At 44.7% G+C, this 27,500-nt stretch overlaps 3 protein-coding genes across 3 annotated transcripts in view; 2 read left to right on the plus strand and 1 right to left on the minus strand.

Moving 5' to 3' along the window:
- Positions 1-1,179: 1,179 nt before the first annotated feature.
- On the minus strand, positions 1,180-5,910 carry ca4b (carbonic anhydrase IV b; the record flags this gene model as incomplete). The annotated part of the gene is made up of 8 exons (XM_083636694.1): positions 1,180-1,365; positions 1,495-1,658; positions 1,929-1,995; positions 3,296-3,388; positions 3,590-3,735; positions 5,108-5,272; positions 5,405-5,449; positions 5,865-5,910. 8 exons carry the CDS (start codon positions 5,908-5,910, stop codon positions 1,180-1,182), a joined length of 912 nt encoding a protein of 303 aa, XP_083492820.1.
- Positions 5,911-9,727: 3,817 nt separating this feature from the next.
- LOC310777263 (dehydrogenase/reductase SDR family member 11-like) lies at positions 9,728-15,951 on the plus strand (the record flags this gene model as incomplete). Its single annotated transcript, XM_083637573.1, has 7 exons — positions 9,728-9,859; positions 12,279-12,488; positions 12,610-12,704; positions 14,772-14,901; positions 15,230-15,322; positions 15,423-15,488; positions 15,639-15,951. The coding sequence occupies 7 exons, from the start codon at positions 9,728-9,730 to the stop codon at positions 15,678-15,680; spliced, it is 768 nt and encodes a 255-aa protein (XP_083493699.1). The 3' UTR covers positions 15,681-15,951.
- A 6,888-nt stretch (positions 15,952-22,839) lies between these two features.
- LOC310777125 (transcription elongation factor SPT6-like) overlaps positions 22,840-27,500 on the plus strand; it is a 22,852-nt gene continuing 18,191 nt past the window's right edge. Inside the window, exons 1-8 of the mRNA XM_083637387.1 lie at positions 22,840-22,975; positions 23,512-23,625; positions 23,838-24,014; positions 25,336-25,406; positions 25,875-26,064; positions 26,153-26,237; positions 26,330-26,585; positions 26,680-26,781. Of these exons, the coding sequence (XP_083493513.1) occupies positions 23,523-23,625; positions 23,838-24,014; positions 25,336-25,406; positions 25,875-26,064; positions 26,153-26,237; positions 26,330-26,585; positions 26,680-26,781 (984 nt within the window). The 5' untranslated portion in view covers positions 22,840-22,975; positions 23,512-23,522. The remainder of the gene's footprint in view (positions 22,976-23,511; positions 23,626-23,837; positions 24,015-25,335; positions 25,407-25,874; positions 26,065-26,152; positions 26,238-26,329; positions 26,586-26,679; positions 26,782-27,500) is intronic.

Consider the following 27,500-nt stretch of genomic DNA (forward strand, 5'->3'; position numbering starts at 1 on the left):
GTTGCGCCTATCAAACAACATCACTAGAAACATTAAAATTGGCCATTTTGCATCTATGTATTCAACTTAATGGTTGATGGAATCTGGCAACTCTGAGTCCATCTTGTATTTATCCATAATACACCACAAAAAGCCTCCACCTATACTTCTGTTTCAGTCAAGTCATACAGTTTCACACAAAAGCATGGCTATGGCTCGTCAGCAAATCACAAAATGAGAATTGAAGCTCTCTCTGGACTCCAAGGGATATAGTCAAGTTTGAGGATGTTCATGCACATTATTTGTATTTGCTACAGCTCCCCTCAGTTGAATGCAGTGTAAAAGCTAACCAAGCAGAACCCATGAGAGAACTGACAACAGCTACTCAGACTTATTCAGTACTGCCACATGGTGGATCATAGTGGAACTGGCATTGACACAATCCACCCACAGTTTGGATTTGAGTGTGTTTCAGAATAATATTGATACAGACAGAATTTAATTATATTACCTTTCCTTCACAGATGGTGTGTGTGTGTGTGTGTGTGTGTGTGTGTGTGTGTGTGTGTGTGTGTGTGTGTGTGTGTGTGTGTGTGTGTGTGTGTGTGTGTGTGTGTGTGTGTGGCTTGATTGTTATTTAGATCACAATTACAAGTTATTTTTTTCAGTTATATACAGGTTACATGGGCAACCATAGCAATACAATATCGATTCACAATATAACTGTCCTCTTTTTCTTCTTTTCCTCCCCCCTCCCTTCCCCAAATGCAAATTAAAATATACAACTTCAATAACAGACACACATAACCTTACAAAATCCCACGCAGATACAGGAACAAAAAAGACACACACAAATTACAAGTTCAATATTAAAAATCTGTCCGACAATGTTTTAGATATTAATAAAATCATTGTATTTCATTGTAAATCTCATATTTACACAAAGAGGGAAAATGACAATACTTAGAACACAACAGGTTGTCCTTTTTTTTTTAAACAGATGCACACAGTGCATGTACACTCATGCATACATAATTAACCTTTATAAAAAAATAATTTTTTGACAATTATCCCTTATAATTATCAACTTTATCATAAATATAAATGAACACAGCATTCATAAAAGAAGAATAAACAGCTTTGTTTGCCACCAAACAAGATAATGGCATGACAGCACACAGTGCATTGTGAGGGCAACAGTCAACCCTTGGTGTGCAGGCAGAGTCCACTGGATGCCAACACTGAAGTGAAGAGTAGCACAGTGCTAACCAAAGCAACATGGCCTCCAGAGTAATACACCTGCCGTCCATTCATGGGCTGCACCGGTCGGTATGTTTTTACCATTAGCATTTCATTGGGAAACTGAATCTGACAGAATGCAGTAAGCTGTAGAGCAGAGAAAACAACACAAGGTCAGAATAAACTCTGCAAAATAATAATTTATATTGATAAATTCAGTGTGAAAGAGGTGTAAAAAACTCTGAAGATAAGATGATACAATATTCTGAAAAGCACCTGCTGCCTGCTGAGTGGTATGGTGTTTTCAAAAACTGTCCAGATGACAGCTTCTGTACAGTTGGGTGTCGTGAGGGAGCCTTGGTAGCGAAAGTACTTTGTCATATTACTCTGAGGAGGAATGAGCATATCCAGGGACACCCCCTCCACTGTAGTCGTGCTGGCTGGTTTTGTAAAATATTAACACAGCGAATTAGTGAATGAATCTCTTATTAGACAACAATAGGTTAAAGGTGACCGTGACATTGTGTAATCGATTTATTACAGACATGTCACGTTTTTTTTTTTTTTTTTACAATGTGATAAACTACATGCCGATTGCACTTTAGCCCAATGTGCTGCAATTATCAGCGGCCCATTTAGCAGCCTATAGATCCAACATGACTGGCAGATTATGGAGCACAAACTTTTACTTGAAAGCAGATATAACTTACTGGGACGTTTGATATCTTTCAGAGCATATACAATGGGCTCATATTTCTTATTTGCGGTCTGCGATTCCTGAAATGGAAAAAATAAATAAAAATAAAATAAAAACACAACGTTCAAGTCTTCCGGCAACCTAAAATTACATTTTCTTATGTACCATATTAAATCTAATCTTACCTGTCAGAGAAAATGTTCAGTCTCTCAGTTCTAATGTTTTGTCTGCTTCACTATTTACAGTATGTGTGGTGTACGTCAAGGCTCGATTCTGGGTCTCATATAGTTTTCTTTCCAGATATTTGGTCATTTTATTCATTTGCCTTGCAACTTCTTTCATATCATTTCATTTTCATTCTCCACTGTATTTCTCAGTTGCACCAAATCAGTCATACTGAGGTTATCTCTAAGTTCATAACCTCATAAACCAAGCCTGTATCGGAGAGTTTTGAAGGTATTTGATTTGTGTTGAAACTTTGAGCCACGTGGAAAAGCTGGATCAGACATGTATTTACCACCTTGAGAATATTGTAAAAATTAAGTTGATTTGGTCTGGGATCGGCGATACCAGATCTGACATCGAAAAGATACTCTGAATGTGATATGGAATATCTCTGGAACATTATGGCCAATTCACATTTCACAACACACACTTTATTTCCTCTGAAAGGTAAGGGGCTGCACGGTTAGTAGGAGGGCTCCAGTGTGATGGCAACCCTTTCAGAAGCTTTGTAATCCAGCCTTGAACTACAATGTCTTTTTCGAGACTAATAATTTATTGGGTGGAAAGAAATAAAGGATTAATTTGTGAAAAATGTAAATAGTTTTTGATGTGTGCAAGTGATGTATATTTTTTCCCCCCATGATCACTAAGACTTGGGAGAACAATTTTCAATCGCCAAAAAACTTTTGTTGTTAATGTTCTCTGTGTGATTTGAACACATTTCTGTAAGATTCAATTTCCGCTTTTTTTTGTCTTTATGGCCATATAACAATTTATACATTAATTCTGAAAAAAATATGCACATCACTTGATTGTGCATTATAGGGTTGAGGTTATACCACCATTATTACACAAGCAGACAAGATGGACCAAAAATAGGAAAAAATGGCTTAGACCCCAGACAACGAGACTTAGAAATGTTTCTATCATTCTATCTTGACTAACGCCCTTTTCTCCCATCTCATTTGTAATCTACTTTAGAATTAGAGTTATATTTCCATTTTAAACTTATCTACACTTTTCTTTGATGATTGCGTGTGCGTGCGTGTGCGTGCGTGTGTGTGTGTGTGTGTGTGTGTGTGTGTGTGTGTGTGTGTGTGTGTGTGTGTGTGTGTGTGTGTGTGTGTGTGTGTGAAAGATAAACAAGCTGATCACCTGAAAGAAAAATGCAAGAACTGCAACACCGGTGCGGTCTCTCAGAGCTTCGGATAAAGAGTCGTATTCTTCTTTAATGTGGACAATATGCATCTGTGGATGTGATATAAATGATTGTTTCATTATGACGGGCTAGTCACAAACCAAAGTATATGGTATACATTACATACATTTATTTTTTCTTCTAGAATCAGAATCAATTTTTCATTCATTTACATAGAGTGAACAAAAGAGTAACATAGGGTACTGATTTTACCACACACTGACATTTATCATCTCCCATATGTTTCATACCTCCATTGGAAACTGTTCTCCATCAATGGTGTGTTCAGACCCCACTCCTGCATCTTTGCCCCAGTGTAGGTGGAGCTGCACCGCCTTGTACGCTACATCCAGATCTCCACCTTTGATCGTTGCACTGGCAGGCAGGTCCAATAGAACTAGAATGACAATAAAGTCATTGATGATAACAAAGCTTCTTATCATATCAGACTTATCAGACTATTGTTATTACCTCCGCCAAGGAGGTTATGATTTAGATTGGTTAGTCTGTCTGTCTGTCTGTCTGTCTGTTTGTTAGCAAGATTACAGAAAGAAATACTGGCCCGATTTTCATGAAACTTGGTGGAAGGGTGTACCATGGGCCAAGGAAGAAGCCATTTAATTTTCAGAGGGATCCGATCCGATTAACGAAAATTGTATATCACAGCAGCATGGATTATTGGCCTTCACTCTCCGTGCCATTCTAGTTTCCTATAGCATGGCACAGTCCACTGACGAGCTCTCGCAAGCTCAGTTTTTAAGCTATAGGTCTTCTGGTATTAGCAGAAAACTAGACATTCAGACAAATAACATTACTAAAGTACCAGCCATGTTATGCTAGCTAACGTACAGTACATACAGGCGTAACATAGCTCAAAAGTCGGCAAAGTTGACAAAGGTAAAGCTTTTGTTGTTACCTCTGCCAACAACAGGGAGCAGGCCCGCTGACAGGGGGGGAAGGGGGGGGGGCAACAGGGTCAGTTGTCCCGGGCCCTGGAACCAGGAGGGCCCTCTAATAGAGGGTATGCACACCCACTGAAACACGCCCCCTCAATCAGGAATGAGTGTCAAAATGAGTGTCAAGATCCTCCCTAAGCAGCAGGTGTCAGTTATCTAGGCTGATTACTGCATTCAAGCTCAGTCTTGCTGTGACTCAGTGGGCGTGACCCCACAGTGACTTCTGCCTCTGTGACATCACATGCATACCCTCTATTGTCTAATTGTCCGTCTAATTTAATTGGATGGAGTAATTGGATGGAGGAGGGTTGGTTGGGACCTTGTGGGAGCTCGAGCAAGGTACGCGGTGGCCCTGTCAAGGGGGTTATGCTTTCTGTGCCATTTGTCTGTCTGCCTGCCTATTGTCTGTCTGTTTGTCAGCAGGATTATGGAAAAACTATGGGTCAGTTTTTCATGAAACTTTGTGCAAAGTTGTAGCATGGAACACCTTAGCATAGCCATGGAAGAACCCATTAAATTTTGGAGCAGATCCGATCAAACAATTTCCTTGTGGACTATGTTCCTTGGCAGAGGTTAGTGCACTTGTCGTTATCTCAGTTATTATTCTAGTCCAATTGAACTAGAATAGCATTGAAGCCATTGATGCTAACACATCTTCTTATCATGATATCAGACTTGTTATTAGGACCCTAAAACACCTTTAGTTTATTCAAGCTTATTTAATCACTCTGTGAACCATAATTAGCACAAAATCTGTTGTAATAAAGCCTGTGATTATTATACGTTCTCGTTGCAGGTTAGATTTAGCCATACCGTTGTGACCAGTGTTTGTGATGCGACCATGAAAAGTCTCTTGATAGCCAATGAACTGCAGGGGAGTGAGACGTCCATCAGGTAGTGCCTTCCTTGTGACAATGTTAATGGGAGACTGGGCTCTGCCTTTGCAGTTCTGTGAAACCACTGACCATGTGTCAGGCCCTGTGAAACCAAGAAGATGGAAGAAAATAATCTAACAATGTTAGCCTAAATGTAAGATGCTCTATTGTACTCAACACTACCGCTTTTTGTTTTTTTTCAGTGGTTAATACTATATTTGTTTTAAATGTGTACCTAGGCACGGGTCATCGCACGTAATCTGGGACTGGTAGCACCAATCTGGAAGTGGAGGGTTTGAAATGGTAATTTAAGAGGAAATCAGAAAAAGAGTGTGATTGAATATCGCAGAGAGAACAAATAAAAGCAAAAAGGAGAGGATTATTAAATATTGCAAATGTATTTTCTATGATTAACCAAACTATGACTTCAGCCATTGTTACTGGATAGGATAAATTTGAATGAAGTTGAGACGTCCATGTTCCATAATTGCTCCATGAACTGTATCTCTAACATGTAATAATAATATTGTTAATAATATTATTAAAAAGTATTTCCATCATATCAATTGAACCGTGTAGGAAGTAAAGCCCTTTTATATACAATCCCCTATTTAAGGGGACCAAATTAATATAAACTTCAAGTTGTCATATTTAATATTTGATTTGATGACTGCTTGAAGACTGCGACCCATCACCAGATGCTTTTATAGTGGTGCTCTGCCAGGCCTGTACTGCAGCCATCTTCAGGTCTGGGTTGTTTCAGGGCTTTTTGCCTTCAATATGTCTACAGCAAGTCAAACACATGCTCAGTTGGATTGAGGTCGGTCATTGACTTGGCCAGTACATAACATTCTACGCGTTGGCCTTAAAAAACTCCTTGTTTTGGGTCATTGTCCTGCAGTATCTGCATATGAGCAGACATTCAAACGTAGTTCTGCCACCAGCAGTGACATCATCATCGCACTGATACATTTGTTTGGATCTGAGCAGACATGTTTCTGTATACTTTGGCATTCACCCTGTATACTTTGACGTCATCAGTGAACCCAAGGGTGCCAGTTCCAGTAGAACATCGATGCATAGATGCCCAAAACTATAACCCACCTCCACCATGTTGGACAGAAGAGGTATTTGGATCATGAGCTAGTTTTTTTTCCATCACTCAGTTAGTTACAGGATGATCTTTATCTCATGGTCATCTGTCAATAACACTTTGTTCCAGAACTCAGTTTTTTATTAACTTCTTGGCAAACTGTACTAATTTGAGATTATAAGGGTTATAATAAGGGTTTACATCTTGTGGTGAACCCTTTGAGGTTATCTTGATAGTAATTGACCTATCTACGTCTAAATCCTTGATTTGTCCAACACTAGATATGGGGTTCTTTATCACTCCAAACATTCTTCTGTTATCCACTACACTGGTCTTCCAAGGTCTGCCAGGTCTTTTGCAATTGCTGATCTTACCAGCGCGTTTGCTTCTTAATAATGTACAAATACCATAATGTATTGACAATGTCTCTGATCAATTCTGATTTTACAGCCTCATCATGGCCTGCTTTACTTGCACTGACACTTCTTTGGTCCTCATTGAGAGACACACAACAGACTGCAAATGCAAATGTCACACCTAGAATCAACGAATCATCTCTAGAGCTCTTTGCTCTCTTGTGCATGAAATAATGATAAAATGAAACACACCTGCCCAAGAAACAGCTGAGTAGCAGCTGAGTAGTAGGGGGGGGGGGTGTTCTGTATAAAAAAAGACTACAATTCCTACACAGTTCAACCAATAAGGAATACCATTAAATTAAAGCTATATCATTGTTTCATTTCAAATCCAATGTGCTGGAGTAGCCTAGAGCAAACAAAGACAACAACAACTAAATCTGTCACTGTCCAAATACACAGACTAATTTATAGACTAATTTATAATACATTTGAATCAACTCTTAAATTGTGTATGGGTTTAGTGAACTTACCTGCACCTGCAATCAGCTTTATGGAAAACACCAAGAAAAATAAAATTGCTGTCAGCATTGTCATTGTCTCTGTCTTGGTCTCCCTGCACTAGATGTTGCCAGAACCTGCACACCCTCAGTTTGGCTGTTATTAGGTCGCCTACAGGTAGACACACCTATCTGTCCTGCCCACTTGATGTGCACATGATTTTGCATCATGTTTCTTTTGGACATCAATGTAGGCCACACTACAGCAAGCAATGGTATCTTAAGATTGATATAATAAGATAATGAATACAGCCTAAGGCTAATTCACAAGGTGTATCCACTGGTTTGGCTTGAAATCTTAATTAGACCTTGGTTTGAAAAAGTTGAAGGAACAAAACTACCGCTCATCATGGAAGATAAAAATCACGAGGAGAGGAAGTGAGCCAAACCTAACAAACCTAACCTAAGTAGGGTCTAGGGTCAGGGATCGCGGAACCGCCCGGGCCACCCGGGCCGCGGCCCGGGTACTTTTCAGTTCCCCAAAAAAAAAAAAAAAAAAATTTTTTTTTTTTTTTTTTTTTTTTTAGATTTTTTTTTTAGATTTTTTTTTTTTTACAATTAAACCTCATTTACTTATTACACTCGACTGGTTGTTTTTCAGATGTGATGTGAATCTAAAGTGAACCTAACAAGTCAGATCCACTATAAATGTTTTTCAGTAGATGCTGTGATGTAGCCACAAGAAAGGTGCAATATTAATGTTTTTCAGGAGATGGCGATGTTGCTAGCTATAGGTTCTAAACAAGAAATGTGGTTCAAATGTTTACAGTAGTTTTCCTTTCTTGCTGCACTACAATGTTACAATGCTGTGAGACAGGCCCGGCTTTGGAGGGGGGCCTGACCGGGCCGGGCCCCCCCATTCCCTAAACTGGCCCCCCCATTCTTTTTTTTTCTTTTTTTTTGTGTGTGTGCTAAAAACGTTTTTCCGTTTTTCTGTTTTAAAGTTTAAAACGGAATCTGGCTGTCATTAGGCATTGATTAACTGAATGCTATTGCTAACTGTTACTTTGAACCTCCATTTGCAATGATTCTGGCTGGATATTAATTAACTATTGTAAATTTGTCACAATGAATGCAATTTGTGCACAATGTGTAAATACATTTAATATTAATTGTTTAGGCCTATTTGTAAAGTCACAACACATTAGAGATGTCTGTAGTTCCTCATAGATTTAGCCTCTTCCTTTTGCTCTCAAATGCACCAGTTTGACGAATTTTACTTTAAAATGTACAAAATCTTCTTCCGGGGGAGAATCCCCCCGGACCCCCCTTGGCCCCCCCAAGCTAGGGGCAGGCCCCCTCTGTAATTTGGTTCTGGAGCCGGGCCTGCTGTGAGACGGAGCTAAACACAAAAGATGCAATATTAATAGTTTTTCATGAGATACTCAGTATTTAATATTAATACTAATACTAATAATAGAAAAGGAGAAGATACTGAATAATGACATCACAACAGTATAATCCTAATGTTAATTTAAAATTAAATATTCTTCTAAATATGGATAAAAGTCCAAAAAACATAAAATTTTCTTCGGCGCTGCCGAGATTCCATTCCTTACAGCACCCCCTACTTAATAATAGTTCCAGCGCGGCTGCAAAAATATGGTGGCGCATTGTGTCAAGTGTACTGGCTCGGGGAACGGTCCGGCCCCCGGTCCCTTAGGTTTCTGACAATGTGGCCCCCTGAACAATTTAGTTGAATAGCCCTGCTGTAAAACCCAGTCGCCCTCATATTCTGGTTTATTTCAAGAAAAACATTTTGGCTAGTTGAAATTAATTGGCTCCTAACTTTAAAATCTAGCAGCCATATTGGCTGGTGATAAAAAAAAGTTGAATCTCAAACCCTGCAGTGAGAGCAGGTGGTGACATAGGAGTGAGTGAGAAAAGGAGCAAATATATGATTGTTAAGACTGAATACTGACATCACAAACGTCTAATCCTAATGTTAATTTAAAATGAGATATTCCTATATGAATCTGGCTTCAAACGACCAAAATCTTTATATGATGATAATAATAATAATCAATGATGGTGGTTCACAGACGTGTGTGTGTGTGTGTGGGGGGGGGGGGGCACGCCCCCCCGACGGGGGGACACGCCCCCCCGACGGGGGGACACACACCCCCGACACGCCCCCCGGCCCCCCCAAGTTCAGATGCGTTCCGCTATCCCTGTCTAGGGTGGATAAGGAGTTTGGCTGTAAACTGATATAATTATTCTGGAGCTGCGTAAAGTCAGCACCGGTCAGTATGGTCAGCACTAGCAGAAGTAGGAATAACCCCGGAAATGCATGTTTGCCTTCAAAATAAAGGCGTAAAATGTGTCCCTAAAAATAAGGTAATTGTTGTTATGGTCTAGAAAGCATAACGCATCAAATAAAGACTTTTTAAATCTCAAAATGTGTTATTTTACTTTGGTGTTTTAAAAATCAACGGTGCAATGCCTGTTCTTCAAAAATTATTTTATTTTGAAAATTCTGACCGCAACTATTAGCTAGGCTAAACGTTTGTATTCTGGCTAGTTTGACACTAGTTAGTTGCATTTCTGTAATGGAGCGTTGGAGAGGCAGAGTGGCTCTGGTGAGCGGAGCCTCGGTTGGGATCGGGGCGGCTGTTGCCAGGGATCTGGTCAGGCAGGGGATGAAAGTGGTGGGCTGCGCCAGGGACGTCGACAAAATAAAGGTTTGCTTTTAACTGAACAAACTCATCACTGGGCTATGACGAGCACAACAACAGCCCAGGTTACACCACACTGCTCCGCTAGCACCATGCATCGTCAAGACAGACAGAACCCTCACGTTTACAGTGTACAAAGTCGGCTAACTTACACAGAAGTGAAAATAAATGGGGGAATTTGTCATAAATTACAATAGAATTGCTGTTCACTGTCCATTCATAGCAATACAATAGTCATACATCTGTGAGCTGCGCTAGTATTTGTCTGATGTCTTTAGCCTAACGACCTCGTCCATTTGTACTTTAACCCCACATTGGTAGCAGAATATGGCCTTCTGCCACTGTGTTTCGTTGTTCTTTTCCAAAAGTGACACATTTTGCGCTTATTTGGAAGGAAACCCCTTGACCACGGCGAGGTCACCTGATCCATTATTATAACCTGTGCTGCAGTTTACAGGTTATTTATTGACTATGTGGGCCTTGACTGATAAATGACTGAGGAACCCCATAATCATTAAACTGCTTACTTTTATTATTCGTGTTTTTCTTTTCTTTTTAAACCAGGCTGTGTATCTTATTTTATAATAAATCTATATTATAAAAGGGAGCAAGTGGGCAATGTTCTGTTTACATTTTTGTCCCACAAGTGATGTAGCTAATCATCAGTGATGTCATAGGCATTGTGACATCATCAGTGATAAATCATCTTATGACATCATCAGTGAATAACATCTAACTCTTTTTATAAACCTCTGAGAGATAAGTAGCCTGGTAAAAAAGTATATATATATATATATATATATATATTCATATTCTCAAATACACTACTGCCGCATGCGCTGGGACGCGTCATCAGTGATGTTATCTGGGGTCGTAAGGTGTTTCGGGTCTGTCAACATCATACACCCTCGCCCAGTAGACCCAGCCGAGGCCAATTAAGACCCCGACTCGCGTCCCAGAAGCCGCTCACGGATCAGCCTTACTACTCTGTCTGCAACGTTGCCCGCGGGAGGGGTAAGCGAGAACGCCCAATCCGCTGCAATAGAGCTAGTGCTACGCCGCAGTATTGGCCCTTCGGTGCATGGAGGATCTAGGCTCTGTGGGTTACTCCCGGCCGTGCTCCTCCTTCGTCTCACCAGACCCTCCCGTGGCAAAGGCAATCCAGAGGCTGAGAGGATGCCTCAAGGACGCCTCAAGAGGGCCTGTGCGCTGCACGTCATTTACCTGCGTCGAGCACCTCGCTCTAGCCTGAAGGACCCCAGGCCGCGCCGATCTTTGCGCAGATTTTCAGGAGGCTAATCCGTAGCGTTTGTGGATTTCTCCCTCACGAGAGAGCCAAGATGGGGTGCCAATCCCATCCCGTACCGGTTGCCGTCTCTCCGGCCGTCAACTGTCTCTACAGCTCGTCACCAAACTATACTTGGTTGTCACCTAGTCTTTCCTAAGTGTCACTGGCCAGAGGCAAGCCAGGATTCTATATTCTCAAATACACTACTGCCGCATGCGCTGGGACGCGTCATCAGTGATGTTATCTGGGGTCGTAAGGTGTTTCGGGTCTGTCAACATCATACACCCTCGCCCAGTAGACCCAGCCGAGGCCAATTAAGACCCCGACTCGCGTCCCAGAAGCCGCTCACGGATCAGCCTTACTACTCTGTCTGCAACGTTGCCCGCGGGAGGGGTAAGCGAGAACGCCCAATCCGCTGCAATAGAGCTAGTGCTACGCCGCAGTATTGGCCCTTCGGTGCATGGAGGATCTAGGCTCTGTGGGTTACTCCCGGCCGTGCTCCTCCTTCGTCTCACCAGACCCTCCCGTGGCAAAGGCAATCCAGAGGCTGAGAGGATGCCTCAAGGACGCCTCAAGAGGGCCTGTGCGCTGCACGTCATTTACCTGCGTCGAGCACCTCGCTCTAGCCTGAAGGACCCCAGGCCGCGCCGATCTTTGCGCAGATATATATATATATAATCCTTTAACAAGGATGGTTTTTACCAGGCCCATTGTTTAATTTAATTACCTTAATTACCTGTTTATTAATGAATTTTTACAAAATGTAAAGTAATTAGCCTAGTTGTGTTGTATCCAAGATTATTGACTATAATGACTGCTGTCAAGTACATAGTTCTCGAATAAGTAAATATGAGGAATCACCAATGGCACAATTCACTCGCTATATCCAAAACTCTAAATGCAAATGCAAATGCTTTCCTTGTAGTTGGACTTGATTTGGTGCAATCATTTGTACATAATTGTCAAATCTCTGAATGGGTAGTGTGGCCACAAAATGAGAGAGAAAAAAACATGCATTGACATCATTGAAACTGACAATGAAAGTCACAAGATCACACAGTCACCATATTTATTTATTTTTTAACAGTATGAGGATCTGAAGCCAATTTTATGACCTGTGTTTCCCTATGATTTCAGAAAGTGGCAGCTGAGTGTCAAAATGCAGGCTACAGCGGCATTTTGGTTCCTTACAAGTGTGACCTGACCAGCGAAGAGGAGATCCTGTCCATGTTCTCTGCCATCAAAGCCCAGCACCAGGGCGTGGATGTCTGCATCAACAACGCTGGCTTGGCTCATCCAGAACCACTGCTCAATGGAAAAACCAGTGGCTGGAGGAACATGCTGGATGTAAGGATTTCATCCCAAGAAACTCAATGTACTTACATGTACACAGTTTTAAACATAATACATTATATGGATGTCATTCAATCCAGATTTCTTTACTAATTGAATCCATGATGTCTTGCAGGTGAATGTCATTGCATTGTCTATTTGTGCACGTGAAGCCTATCAATCCATGAAAGAGAGAAATGTTGATGATGGGCACATCATAAATATAAACAGGTACAGTTACTTTCACTTTATGTTGGGGATGCTGCTAGACATTTTGGCATGTAGCCACAACAGTGCGATAGCTGCAGAATTTCCCCCCTGCAAGGCAAGGCAAAGTTTATTTATATAGCACATTTAAAACAACCACAGTTGACCAAAGTGCTTAACATGTAACCTGCAGAAAGTAAATATCTATTGCAAAAAGTAGTCGACAGCTTTGCAAATAGTAGACTTTTGTTTGAGAAAGGTCAGAGACCGAAACATCACAAAATACATTTGATTGCTAGTTTGGACAGTGTGTGGGACTCTTACAATTTATGCAGGCTTTGTCCTTGTCTATAGGCACCTGTCGCGGGAAAGAGATGTGCAGAGTTTTTCCTTCAAAAAGTAGACTTGCAAGGCTTATTTGAATAAATGTTCTACTTTGTGGTGCCTACCAGGTTCTTACCCATCATATCTTACCACAAGCTTAAATGACTTAACAGAGAATGAGCCTAACTAAATCTAACTGATGAACAATCAACTATAGAACAGAATGATGTAACACAATAAAGAAACTAATAGAGCTGCAACGTTTAGTCGATCATCAGATAATTAATCTGCAACTATTTTAATCGTTTTGATTTTTTTAAGGGGAAAAAAAGTCAAAATTATCTAATTCCAGCTTCTAAAATGTGAATATTTTCTGGTGTCTTTACTTCTCTGACAGTAAACTGAATATATTTGGGTTGTGGACAAAACAAGACATTTGAGACATCATCTTGGTCTTTGGAAAACACTGATCGACGTACCATTTTGTGACATTTTATAGACCAAACAACTAATTGATTAGTCGAGGAAATAATCAACAGATTAATCGATAATGGAAATAATCGTTAGTTGCAGCCCCTTGAAGCAAAACAAAATGCACAAGACAAACAATAGCAGAGTTTAGTGTATAACATCCTAGCTATTCTGCATAGTCTAACCCAGTGGTACTCAACATTTTCCCTACTCAAGAGCCACATTGACCCAAACAAATCTTTGCAAGAGCCACAATCCAAAAAAGTCCCTTTCCTCCCATTATTTATTCTTAGATGTTTATTTAATTATTTATTTTAAGTAGATCTTGAAAGAGCCACAACTATCCATAAAGGAGGCGCATGTGGCTCTAGAGCCTCGGGTTGAATATCACTGGTCTAACGTGTCAGCACCACCAGCCTTGCCCTCAGACCCTGGAACCATACAAGGAAAACCTTAGAACCACTCACAATCACACAAGCATCATGTTGGAGCAGAGGTCAATGAAATGTGTAGCAGAGAAACTACGAGATCCTGAAAAAGTGCCAACTGAAATCATGGCCCACACACACACAAGATCTGTTGACCTGTTCTGATTATAAGATGTTTAGTTGAAGAAACAGAACACAAAATAACATCTCAAAGCAGATCAAACTCATGCAATGTTTCCTTGTAGCAACATGACCACCCCAATACCAAGCCCCTTCTGACTTTATCCATTTTAGGATGAACTTCTGTATGCAATCAAATTTACATTAAAATGCATTATGACAATGAGATTTCAAATCTTGTCATCTTCACCAGCCAAATGTGAAACACAGTGGTAACAGTCCACTGGCAGCACTACTCAGTGGAGCAGAGGCCGGCATTTTATGGTAGCGATTTGGGCCAAAGCAATAATGTATATCATAAAACAATATAGATTATCCATTTATGTGCCAACAAAGAAGTTTCTTGCATCACTACAATTTCGCTTGAGACAAGATACTTTGATTACTTTACAAAACTAGAAGTGCACTCGGGAGAGCGCAGACCTCAGCAAGGCCAATAGTCCAGTCTGCTGTGATATGTAAATTTTGCGAGTCGGAACGAATCCGCTCCAAAATGTAATGGATTCTTCCTTGGCCCATGCTACACCCTTCCACAATGGATGGATTATAATCCACAAGTAGTCTAGATGGGACCAATAATATCAGATCAATACACAATTCTAGGCAAATATTGTCCAGAAATACTGCTGAGATGATAAAACCTTCCCACTACTCATCATCATAATCCATCTATCTTTCTCTGTTGTAGCATGAGCGGACAAAGAGTCGTTCACAATGCTGATGTGCATTTCTACAGTGCCACCAAGTTCGCAGTGACGGCCCTGACAGAGGGCCTGCGCCAGGAGCTGCGTGAAGCTAAGACCCATATAAGAACCACAGTAAGATCTGTAGTCTCTCTAGCCCTTTTTACACAGCCCATAAAAGCCGGGGTCGTTATTATTATTATCGTTATTATGCCTCACCTTCTGTCTAAAAGTCAACTGTCTGTCTTCACTTTAAAACCTGTTATTGTACACACAGACAGGCACTCAAGTCTTTATTGTGCCTCTATTGAACCATAATCTGAATGACTAAACCTAACTTGAACCTGATTTGCACCAGAATTCTTCATTGACACCGGTAGACAACCAATGCATTCAATGCTGTGAGTCAAATCTGTTGCAGAAACAAGGTTTGCCCCTTTCTGACAAGCCATTCCTTTTGCAGTGCATATCTCCCGGTCTAGTGGAGACAGAGTTCGCTGCCCGGCTCCACCCCAACGACCCTGAGAAAGCTGCTGCTGCATATAATGCAATAACGGTAACAAAATGTGCAATAATACAATCACCAGTTATTGTCTAAGAATTGAGACCTTTTGACAAGCCCAAGCAATAATACATTTACATTTCTATTGTCTTAGTGTTTGAAAGCAGAGGACATTGCAAATGCGGTTACATATGTCCTAAGTGCACCTCCTCATGTGCAGGTGAGTGATCCTCTCTCTCATGCAGATGTTTTAATACTTACTTTCTACAATAACTTAACCCCAATCTTTTTAACCATTGTTCTGTATAAATATCAGTACTTTACTTGAACCATAATCGGTTGAACTTTATATTTATTTAAAAATTTTCAGATCGGAGACGTTCAGATGCGTCCTGTGGAGCAGGTGTCTTAGCATCCCAGCATGTGATGGGAAATTATTGGATGAATGCATTTTTCTGGATTTATTTGTGGCTCTGATAATTTTGTCTGATCATGGAGTAACTTTAAGGCAAACGTTTATCAGCATACTGTAGCATGTTTCAATGCAACCCATCAAATACTAACGTCAGGAACCCTTGCCGAGGAGAAAGGTAACCCTGTTACGCCATGATGACAGTACCCTGTCAGAAATCAATGGTACGGGCGAGGTAACCGCTGAACGTAATGACTGCTCGCTAGCGTTCGTGACTTGCAATGCGATTCTCTGATGAGAATCTGATGAAGGTCTCACGACCGAAACGTTATTATTCTGATTAAACCTTTTTTTTTGCCTGTGGAGACAGTGTGCGGGAGTTTATTTTGGTACTGTGTCGGGTTTTGCCCTTCTCCGACGCACCTGTTGAGTCTAGGTGTGCAAAAGTTTTTTTCCTTCAACCTCAGCAAATTTAACATGTGCTTTTATGCGTGACAGGTGGTTTCTGGAACGTTTAACGTTGTAGCAAACTAAAGTTACTGAGTGAAATTCCAGGGTCCCCGCTGGTAGAGGTAGCAAATCTTTTGGAAACATGCATGAAGTTTTGGATCATCTCTCCCCAAAGTCTCCCCCCCCCCCCAAGTCTATAAATCCCCCTGATGTGAAGCATAAGGGGGGAATCCCACCAAATTTGCAAAATAAGTTTTAGGCCCTGTGCTCTAGAAACATTGAGTTATATTTAGAATTGTCAGCTATAGTGCAAATAGCATCTGCCTTTTGAGATGGGGGGGGGGGGGGGGGGGGCTGACTGTGCCACTGTGGCACAGTCACACTGCAGAAATGCCAATCAATATTGCCTGTCTTTCAAGCTACAACTAACAAAGTATCAATATTTTCCCCAAGTATCTGTGTATAATGACTAAAACTACAAAGTGACAACAACTACATCTGACTGACTGACATACAGTTATCCTCACAAACTCCGATGTCAGAGTCAGAAAGCCCTTGTGGCTGAATGGTTAAAGCTGTGTGCTTTGCAATCAAAAGTTCAGTGGTTTCGAATCCACCAATGGGTTTTAGCAATCTCTGTCCCAGGCCGTAGCTTCTTTACAGGTCCGTTACCATGTAACTACAGTTGAATAGACTCACTCCATTTTAGAGGTCCGGTACCATGTAACTACATATGAACTACAGTTGAATACTCACTCCAATTTACAGGTCTGGTACCACCATGTAACTACATATGAACTACAGTTGAATAGACTCACTCCAATTTACAGGTCCGGTACTATGTAACTACATATGAACTACAGTTGAATACTCACTCCATTTTACAGGTCCAGTACCATGTAACTACATATGACCTACATGTGAACACCAATTACTGTGTAATTACATTGGTGTTCATGTCTAATTACAAATAGTTCATGTAAATGCTATGAACTATTTGTAATTAGACATGAACACCAATGTTAATTACATTGGTGTTCATATGTAGTTCATAGAATTATGGCCCTGTAAAATAAAGGGTTGGTCAAAATGACCTGAGCTCGGCATGGATTGGCCAAATATTGCACACTCTACCAGATGATGAACACATCATTCTGAAAGGACCTGCCCGATATTTACAGTCCATTAGCATTAACAACCATCATAATGTTGACATAACCCATGTCATAATCACTGGGCTGTAGTGACTACATTATGGGTTCGTGTTCCCCTCTCTCTGAGTGCCCTAGTGGGAGGGAACTAAGATCTGGCACGAGGTGCCAGGGGGACTATTACTGCTGTTGCATTTCCTGTTCTACACACTGTGTTCTGGCGAACTTTGCCTGCCATGTTTGGAGCAATGGTTTTTGGTTGTTTTGATTAAACAAGTAATGTTACGTTGCCTACGTCTTTCCTCTTACCTCCGGCACTACACTGGTGACCCCGACGCTCGTTTTTGTTAGCGTTATTGTGTACAAAAACCAAGCGAACGAACATTACAAGTCTGCAAAATGTCCGGCCGAGGAAGACGTTCAAACCAGCGGCAGCCATCACCATCCCCTGTCAGGGCGACGCATGGTGCACACGCTCCCACTCTTAAACTGCCGGAGTTCTGGGATGCAACGCCTGCTGCATGGTTTGCTGTTGTAGAGGCACATTTCAACAAAAGCAACATCACCGATGACGACGACAGGTACAACCATGCTGTGGCAATGTTGGGCAGCTCCACTGCGGCTCGAGTGGTGGGTTTTTTGTCCGCCCCCCCGACGACAAACAAGTATGAGCGGCTTAAGGCCCTACTCCTAGAGACATTTGAACTGTCCACTGCTGAGAGGGTGCGTCGCCTATTTGACATGTCGGACTTGGGAGACGAGAGGCCCTCTGCACGCATGGAGAGGATGCTAAACCTGCTCGGTACAGAAGACCCCATGATCCTCTTCACGGAGCTGTTCATGCGCACACTGCCAGCTCAGGTGAGGTTGGCGCTGGCTAACACCACCATCGTAGGACCCCGCGCCCTAGCCAGGGAGGCGGACCGGTTCGTCTTGGCCATGCCTCAACGGTCCACCGAGCTGCTCGCTCACGCAGCTGCCCCGCCACCGGACCGTCGCAGGAGAGCGAAGGACGATGCCAGACCCACTGGCCAGCAGGGTAACGCTGCGGGGCATTGCTTTTACCATGCTACTTTTGGCGCCAAGGCCAAGCGGTGCCGCTCACCTTGCACCTTCGGACCGACGCCGACGGGAAACGGCGGAGCCAGCGCTCGGTAGTGGCCCTGAGTGCTGGTGCCACCAACAGGCTGCTCTTCATACACGACGCCATCTCCGGTCTCAAGTTCCTTTGTGACACTGGCGCACAGTGGAGCATCATTCAGGCAGGAAGATCAGACGTGGCAAAGGGGGAGCACGGTCCGAAATTGGCAGGCGCGGACGGCACGCCTATCCGTGTCTACGGCATCAGAGAGGCGGACGTGTGCTTTGGAGGCCAACGCTTTACGTGGGACTTTGTCGTTGCAGCTGTCACATTTCCCCTCCTGGGCGTAGATTTTCTGTGCGCCCACGACCTGTTAGTGGACGCGGGGAACAGGCGCCTGGTCAACTCACAGACATTCGCTTCCTTCGCCTGCACTCAGGGGGAGGCGGTCTACAGCGGGTTGTCCAACACACTCGCCGAGAGCGACCAGTACCTTCGGCTGCTCGCCGAATTCCCTGACCTCACCAAACCCACCTTCTCTGCACCCACGGTGAAACACGGTGTGGAGCACCATATCGAAACTACTGGACCTCCTCTCCACGCCAGAGCCAGACGCCTCAACCCGGAGAAGATGGCTGTAGCCAAGGCGGAGTTCGCACACATGGAGCAGGTTGGCATCGTTAGGCGCTCAAACAGCCCCTGGGCGTCTCCCCTGCACATCGTCCCCAAGCCAAACGGCGGGTGGCGCCCATGTGGGGATTACCGCCGCCTCAATGACGCATCAAAGCCCGACCGCTACCCCGTCCCGCATATCCAGGACTTTTCGGCACACCTGGCGGGCAAGCACTTCTTCTCCAAGGTAGACCTGGTACGGGGGTATCATCAGGTGCCAGTGCACCCCGAGGACGTCCCAAAGACTGCCGTCGTCACGCCTTTTGGACTGTTTGAGTTCCTGCGGATGCCGTTCGGCCTGAGGAACGCAGCACAGACCTTCCAACGCCTCATGCACTCGGTGCTCCAGGGCCTGCCTTTCCTTTTCGTCTACTTGGATGACATCCTTGTCGCGAGCGCCACAGAGGAGGAGCACCTGTCCCACCTCCGGACCCTTTTCACTCGGCTCAGTCAACACGGGCTGATCGTCAACCCGGCAAAGTGTGTTTTCGGACGGGACGCCATCGACTTTCTCGGGCACCGGGTCTCCGCGGAGGGTGTAACCCCGCTCCCCTCGAAGGTGGAAGCGGTTCTTGCCTTCCCACGCCCCCACACAGTCAGCGAGCTCAAGGGGTTCATCGGGATGGTGACCTTCTATTTTCGCTTCATCCGCCAGGCCGCCCACATCCTACGCCCGCTGTACGACGCCCAGAAGGGCAGGACTCTGAAGCAGCAGATCGACTGGACGGTGGAGCGCATTAAGGCCTTTCAGGACACCAAGGCTGCCCTGGCCCGCGCGGCCATGTTGGCCCACCCCTCGCCCTCGGCGCCCACTGCTCTCACCACGGACGCATCTGACTTTGCTGTGGGAGCGGTGTACGAGCAGTGGGTTGGAGACGCCTGGCAGCCCCTCGCTTTCTTCAGCCGCCAGCTGTCCCCCAGGGAGCGCAGGTACAGCACCTTCGACAGGGAGCTCCTCGGGCTGTGGCTCGCTGTCAGACACTTCCGTTTTTTACTGGAGGGCCGCGAGTTTACTGCCTACGTGGACCACAAGCCGCTCACGCACGCCATGTCCAAGACAACGGAGCCGTGGTCCGACCGCCAGCAGCGTCAGCTCTCCTACATCTCCGAATTCACCACGGACATCCAGCACGTGGCTGGGAAGTCCAACGTGGTCGCAGATTGTCTCTCCAGGGCAGTGGTCGGAGCGGTCCAACTGAACTTGGACTACGCCCGCATGGCTGCGGATCAGGCTGCCGACCCCTCCGTCCAAGCTCTCAAGTCGTCGGACACTGGGCTGCGCCTGGAGGAGGTACTCTTCAGTGATGCAGGGACCACGCTCCTGTGCGACGTCTCCACGGGTCAGCCACGGCCGGTGGTCCCTACCGAATGGAGACGCCCCGTCTTCGAGGCGGTGCACGGCTTATCTCACCCTGGTAGGAAACCGTCCTCACGGCTGGTGTCAGAGAAGTTCGTCTGGCACGGGCTCAAGAGGGATGTGAGGGCCTGGGTCGACACTTGCACTGCCTGCCAACGCGCCAAGGTGCATCACCACATCAAGGCCCCCCTAGAACAGTTCTCTGTACCCGAGCGGAGGTTCGACCATGTCAACGTGGACCTGGTAGGACCCTTGCCCCCCTCGCACGGTTACACCTACCTCTTTACCATGGTGGACAGGACGACTCGTTGGGCGGAGGCTGTCCCGCTCTCCTCTACGACGGCCCCTGACCTGGCACGAGCGTTCATCGCGGTGTGGGTCTCCCGCTACGGCACCCCTGCTGATCTCTCCTCCGACCGTGGCCCGCAGTTTACGTCAGAACTGTGGGCAGCGGTGGCAGAGAATCTGGGGGTCAAGCTCCACCGCACTACCGCCTACCACCCGCAGGCTAACGGACTTGTTGAACGTTTTCATCGCTCCATGAAGGCCGCCCTTCGAGCCAGTCTCACGGACGGCAACTGGCTCGACAAACTGCCGTGGGTCATGCTTGGGCTCAGGACGGCACCTAAGGAGGACCTCCAGTCATCCTCAGCCGAGCTGGTGTTCGGACAGCCACTGCGGGTCCCCGGTGACTTCATGCCCAAATCGACGGAGCCCTGGTGTGCCTCCGCTCAACGTGCCTCCCTGCTGGAAAGCGCCAGGGCCTTCGCCCCGGTCCCGACTACGCAGCATGGCGTCCCTGCTTCGCGGGTGCCCCCGGAGCTGCACTCAGCGGGTTACGTTTTCATCCGCCACGACGGCCACAGGACTCCACTACGACCTCCCTATGACGGGCCCTTCCGTGTCATCAAGGCGGGAGCCAAGAACTTCATGGTTGACATGGGAGGTAAGACTGAGTGTGTGTCTGTTGATCGCCTCAAACCGGCCCACTTGGACCTTGATCTGCCCCCGGATTTGGCCCTGCCACCGCGCAGGGGACGCCCTCCCGTCCTGCCCCCTCGGCCACACCGTGGCCGCCCCCCACTCCAACCCCAGCAAGCCCCCACTGCTCGCGCCCGGCAAGGGGAGGTGATGGACAATGTCACGCCTCCTCCTGCACCTCCTGACTTTACCTACAGTCGTGGGGGCCGGGCCATACGCCCCCCTCGCCGCGAGGAGTTTGAATATTGAGGTGAACACTGGGGGGGCTGGTGTAGTGACTACATTATGGGTTCGTGTTCCCCTCTCTCTGAGTGCCCTAGTGGGAGGGAACTAAGATCTGGCACGAGGTGCCAGGGGGACTATTACTGCTGTTGCATTTCCTGTTCTACACACTGTGTTCTGGCGAACTTTGCCTGCCATGTTTGGAGCAATGGTTTTTGGTTGTTTTGATTAAACAAGTAATGTTACGTTGCCTACGTCTTTCCTCTTACCTCCGGCACTACAGGGCTAGGCAGCTGGCAGCTGCATGCTACTCATTATGAGGTGAAATAACGTTAGCGATTTACGACTGTTAACCAAAACCTACCGTGCTGTTGTTATTGGGAACAAAGTCCTTTCTGTTAATATTCTTGATCCACCTCTGGCGAACAGCTCGGTCCTCTGCACGTCCAGGGAATCTATATTTGTATGTTTATGTAACGTTATGGTTTCAGACAGGGGGGCACTCTTAATGTAGCTAACGCTAGTAAAGGCATGTTTACACAATAAAGTCACACTTGAAATGCGGCTCGTTAAGTGGTATTTTTTCCGCTATTTACAATTTGAATAATTACTATCCCCATATAAGGTCGTACCTTCATCAGTAACTGGGGGCTACTGTCTCACGTTATCAATCCAGCTCACGACGCTGTTATCATTTGGCACTCTGCAGCAGCTAGCCAGCAGCACAGTCTAGCTGCGGGGACCTACCCCCGCAGTAATGGCGGCCCCACTAGATGGCGGCAGCCTACACAAATTGGCCGTGGGATTCGTGTATAGTTCAACTGTCTGATTCAACCTTATGTCCCAATGTTTGCACACTATATTATTTAACATGGATCCTGGTGGAGAATTTCACCTTTCACTTGTTGGCTGGAGCTGGTATAGTGACTTGCTCAAGGACACTTCAGCAGGGCATGTTTGTGCCAAAATCAAGCTTTGAACCCTGCATCTCACTGATCAAACCACACTGACAATTCAATCAGTAGATGAACAACATCTCTGTAATAGCCTATCACTGTCAGTGTGCCTTTTTTCGGCTATTATTCTTCCATCTGACTTTGACTTAAGAAAAACGGCTTATATTCTTGAATGTTTGAAACAACGCTTTTGAAAAAATAAATAAATAAAGTCTTGTTTTTGGTTCAGTTGAAGCAGCTCATGCATCGCAACAGCTCTCTCTCTCTGTGACGTTCGTGCGTCGCCTCCATTAGTTACTCGGATCCATTTCTGCATTCATTTTCTGCGTCCTCTGTTGTAAAACACAGCCGTCCATCCACATACAGCGATGGTCTCCCGTCAATGAACCGTTTCTCCAACAGATGAAGCATCTGACTTGAAAAAGGTATGTAGGCGATTGGGTGTCGCAGTTTAGGAATGCGGAAAAGGGGGACAGTCCCAGCCGCTCCAGCATCTGAAGCAGGCATTCTGCGTTGTGCTAGCCTGGAGTGTTAGCATGTCCTGTACCAGAATGTGTGTGCATCTCTGCGTCTGCAGAAAAAAGCGCCACCTCTACCCTGCCTTTGCGGTCGTGGGTGTATTGGCTTTGCATTGCCATTATTGTGTCGATTATTATTGCATGGTAGACTATTTTCTGGTCAGGATGGCTTCTCACTCCAATTACTTTGTGTCCATTTCGTGATTTCACTGCACAAATAATTGTCTCATATTCACGTCATCATCCATAAACTGATCAGTTTGGTATAATGAAGGCTATTTTACAGTGATACAGTGGATTAATTTTTCGTATTCTGACTTGCAGTCAGAGCTGTGTCCAGATACAGAGATTGACACACATCAATAAATGTCATGCTTCATAAACCAAAGATGCAATAGACAATAAAGCTTATCACCTATGCTCATAACTGATTATATCAACAGACCCTGTTATCATGTCTGACTTCATCGAAAGTGAAGCAGAGGAGTCAGAGGAGGAATTATTGGATAGGCCCGCTGACCGGAAAAAAGCACAGAGACACGGGGAGGTCGATGATGGTAAGGTCAATTATCCACACTCAGGATAATTATGATAATTTGTAATGAACACAGCTGTATCCTTATTTCATGGCAAACCAGTATGCAGGGTGTGTTGGTTCAATTCAAATGATGAATTCAGCAGTTTGGCTTTTGAGACTGCAGTTATACATGTGCTGGCAGAAGACCTGACATCTATTTCGTGAGAAACCTGATCACGTGTGTCTCCACAGATGAGGAAGAGGAGGAAGACAATACAGAGGATCAGGATGAACACGGAAACCTTCGAGGTCTGATCGATGACGCTGTGGACCGAGATGGGGAGGAAGAGGAGGGAGATGAAGGCAAGAGGGACGAGGAAGAAGAGAGCGACTCTGCGGAAGAAATAGGACACCGCAAAAGGAAGAGAAGTCAGTGTATCCTCATGCCTTGTCCATTTTTCCTCTAGAATATTAGTATTTTTCTTTGCATAAACAATAAATACACATCACATGAAGCGACACCTTCTACAGGATCTACAAAAATAACTAATAATGACAACAACAATAACCTGGAGGAGGGGGGAAGGGGGGCACAGTGCTCTTATTGAATTTAGTTAGGTACACAGGCAGACTTTGTTGTACAGTACATGTATGTATTGTCTTGTTCTGTGTGGACCCCAGGAAGAGTAGCTGTCAACTTGCGTAACAGCTAATAGGGATCCAATTAAACAATAAACAGGTGGCTAGCCTGGATAGATGCTGTAGGCAGGGAGGACTTGGAAGGATGGTAGGACATAGAATTAAATAGGCTGCTGGCATACTGTGAGCTCAGATTATACAGGGAAGGAGTATCTATGTGCTTATAGTTCTAGGAAGGATCTAGTATCCCAGAACTCGCTTGCAAGCTGGGCTATGTCCCTGAGGATGGAGATGGAGGAAATCCTCCAGCCACCTGTCTCTAGAGAAGCAGGAGGGTTTCCTCACCTTCCAGTTCATCGAGATCAATCGTTTTGTTGCAAGTCACGCAAGGGCAATCACTCTTTGTTGCTTATCGCATTGAATGTTCTCAATGCGGGCTCCCAGCAGACAGGTCCTGGGCAAAACCCGGAGGTCTACATTGAGGACCCCTAACAGCAGGTGCCACCTCCATCCACAGGGAATCAACGGCAGGGCAGTGCCATAACATGCTCTCCACAACCGTTGGTCTGATGGTTCTGGTTCTGGTCCATCTTTTTGAGTTTGGCAGGGATGAAAAATTATGCCCTGTGCATTATCTTCATCTGTATTACTATAATTACTCTATAGCTGACACACTTTCTCATGGTAATTGAGTCCCTCCACAAACTATCGCATTCAGATGATGTCAGGTTCATTCCCAGATCTTGCTGCCATTGCAGTTGGGTTGGGGTATTGCATTTGGGAGAAGAAAGGCACATAGCCTGTAGAGGTTTGAGAGTCTGTTCCTCTCCCACGAGTAATGACCTCAAGCTTCATATCTATTCCCCTGTGGCCACCGATGGTACTGCACATAATTGATATTCTGTTTAATGTGGCTTTAAGCTGTGCATTATGTGCATAGGTTAAGAAAGAGTTGTTACGCAGTCAACATTTTGTCTGCAAGTGCAGTTAATGAGAGCATTGAACTGTCCCTCAGCACTTTATTGCCTGAGTTTATGTATGTTCGTAGTCCCTTTTCTCAATGAAGCGTGCAATAGCTATGGATTAATGCTGCTTTATGTCTTGTCTTTAGGTTATGATGACCGCTTGGATGATGACGACATTGATCTCATTGAAGAGAATCTGGGAGTAAAAGTGAAAAGGGTAATTTGAGGCTTTAATGACAGACAGGCACTTTGCTGTCTTACAAATTATTATGTGCTCACGGAATACCCGTCCCATTTGGTCAGGCCTCACTCACAGAGTTGGCATGCAATCTCTCTCCCGAGAGGGTTTATATAGTCCACTGATTCAAACTCCGATCACCTGGCTGTGTGCTGTTCCACTCTAGAGCTCCCCATGGGGCTGAAGCTGTGTTGACGCATTTTGGCCACTAATTAGTCATTTTTGCCTATTTAGGCAGCCCTAATTACCTAATTAAAAAATCCGGCTCCTCGGACACCAACAGGGGTGCTCTTTACACTTCCTGAAAGATTCAGCCCGATCACGTGTAAAATGGCATAGCTGTGGCCGAACACAATTCTGCTCACTCACTCACAGACAAACTTTGCATTGTTATTATAGCATAGGATTTTAACCAACAAATTAAATCAATCTCATTACTGTGGACAGCAAAAATTCAGACGTTTGCGAGACATGTCTGATGACGAGGATGAGGAAGGGGATGATGATGTCAGAGAGGCCCATGAGAAGGACATGATAGCAGACGAGATCTTCATGGGGAGTGGTGTGGATGATCGCGACGCCGCGTTGGACATGCCGTTGCATCCCGGGGAAGATGAGGAAGACGAGGAGGAATCTGGTACGAAGGTCCTACTTCACTTCAAAAGGGTTTGATTATTTTCGACATCTATGCTTGTCTTATAAAGTCTTGTCTGATGAATTCTCAGATATCGATGACTTCATTGTGGACGATGATGGTCAACCTTTGAAGAAACCCAAATGGAGGAAGAAGTTGCCGGGATACACGGACGCGTAAGTGATTCTGACCTGCTTGTTCATTTAAAAGTTGTCATCCTTTTCGTGCACAAAGGGATGATTTGAAAACATCAAAACCTTTTCCACAGAGCTCTTCAGGAGGCACAGGAGATATTCGGAGGGGATTTTGACTTTGCAGATTTTGACACGGAGGCCTACGACGACGCCGAGGATGAGGAGGAAGACGGCGAAGAAGAGTCCTGGGAGCAGCCTAAGAAGCAGGCCAAAAAGAGGGCGGGCCGTCGCAGCATTTTTGAGATCTATGAGCCCAGTGAACTGGAGAGCAGCCACATGACGGACCAGGACAACGAGATCCGCTCCACAGACATGCCTGAGAGGTTCCAGGTGCGATCGAAGAACAACTTTATCCACATAGCACTGATTTCTCCAGACAGAATATGTTTTAGAAAGACTTTTGCTGTGCCTTTGTCGCCTGTAGTTGCGATCTCTTCCTGTCAAGCCTGCAGAGGATGATGAGCTGGAGGAGGAGGCTGAGTGGATCTACAGGAACGCCTTCTCCACTCCCACAATCTCCATGCAGGTAAAGATGCATGTTGGCCAAGCAAGCATGAACCAGGGTCGGGGCCATTCGTGACTTGAATTGAGAATTCATGGTAAATTCTAATTCAGTTCCTGTTCAGTTAGAATTGGAATCAGAATGTCAGCTCCAAGGAAACAGAGATTTAATTAGAACGGCAGAATTGTATTCCATTAAATTCCACTTGTAAGAGAGGTTGTCTTGACTTGCTAAACATTCTAAAATCTAAATCAAACATTGTGAACCAAATAGAAACCAAACCGAATACATTCAGTCTTTATGTACATGTAAGTATTACAATTGCATGTCATGCATCAAATAACAGCTGAAAGGTAGCTTTAATATTGATATGATAACACTTTGTGTAATCTCAGATATGTGGTGGGGGGAGGAGGAATTTCACAGAATTTATTCAAATTTAATCCAAACTCCTAACATTCCAATGCAGGTCCAATTGTGACTCCTGTATCCCCCCCCCCCAAATTCCTTAGTTGAATTGGAATTGATGAGTTGATTTCTGAATTGTCCCAAAGCCTAGTAAATTATGAACCGGGGTTATACCCCACCCCCATTTGCACCAAAGTCCCACCCTACTCTGCCTCTGATTGGCTTTCCCTGATATTTTACCCTAACCTTAACCAATCACTCCTCACCATGCCTAAACCCAACCCAATCATCACTCCTCATGTCTAAACCCAACCTCCTCATGCCTAAACCCAACC

This window comes from Poromitra crassiceps (genome assembly GCF_964638095.1).
Source record: "Poromitra crassiceps genome assembly, chromosome: 5".
Taxonomy (NCBI): Eukaryota; Metazoa; Chordata; class Actinopteri; order Beryciformes; family Melamphaidae; genus Poromitra; species Poromitra crassiceps.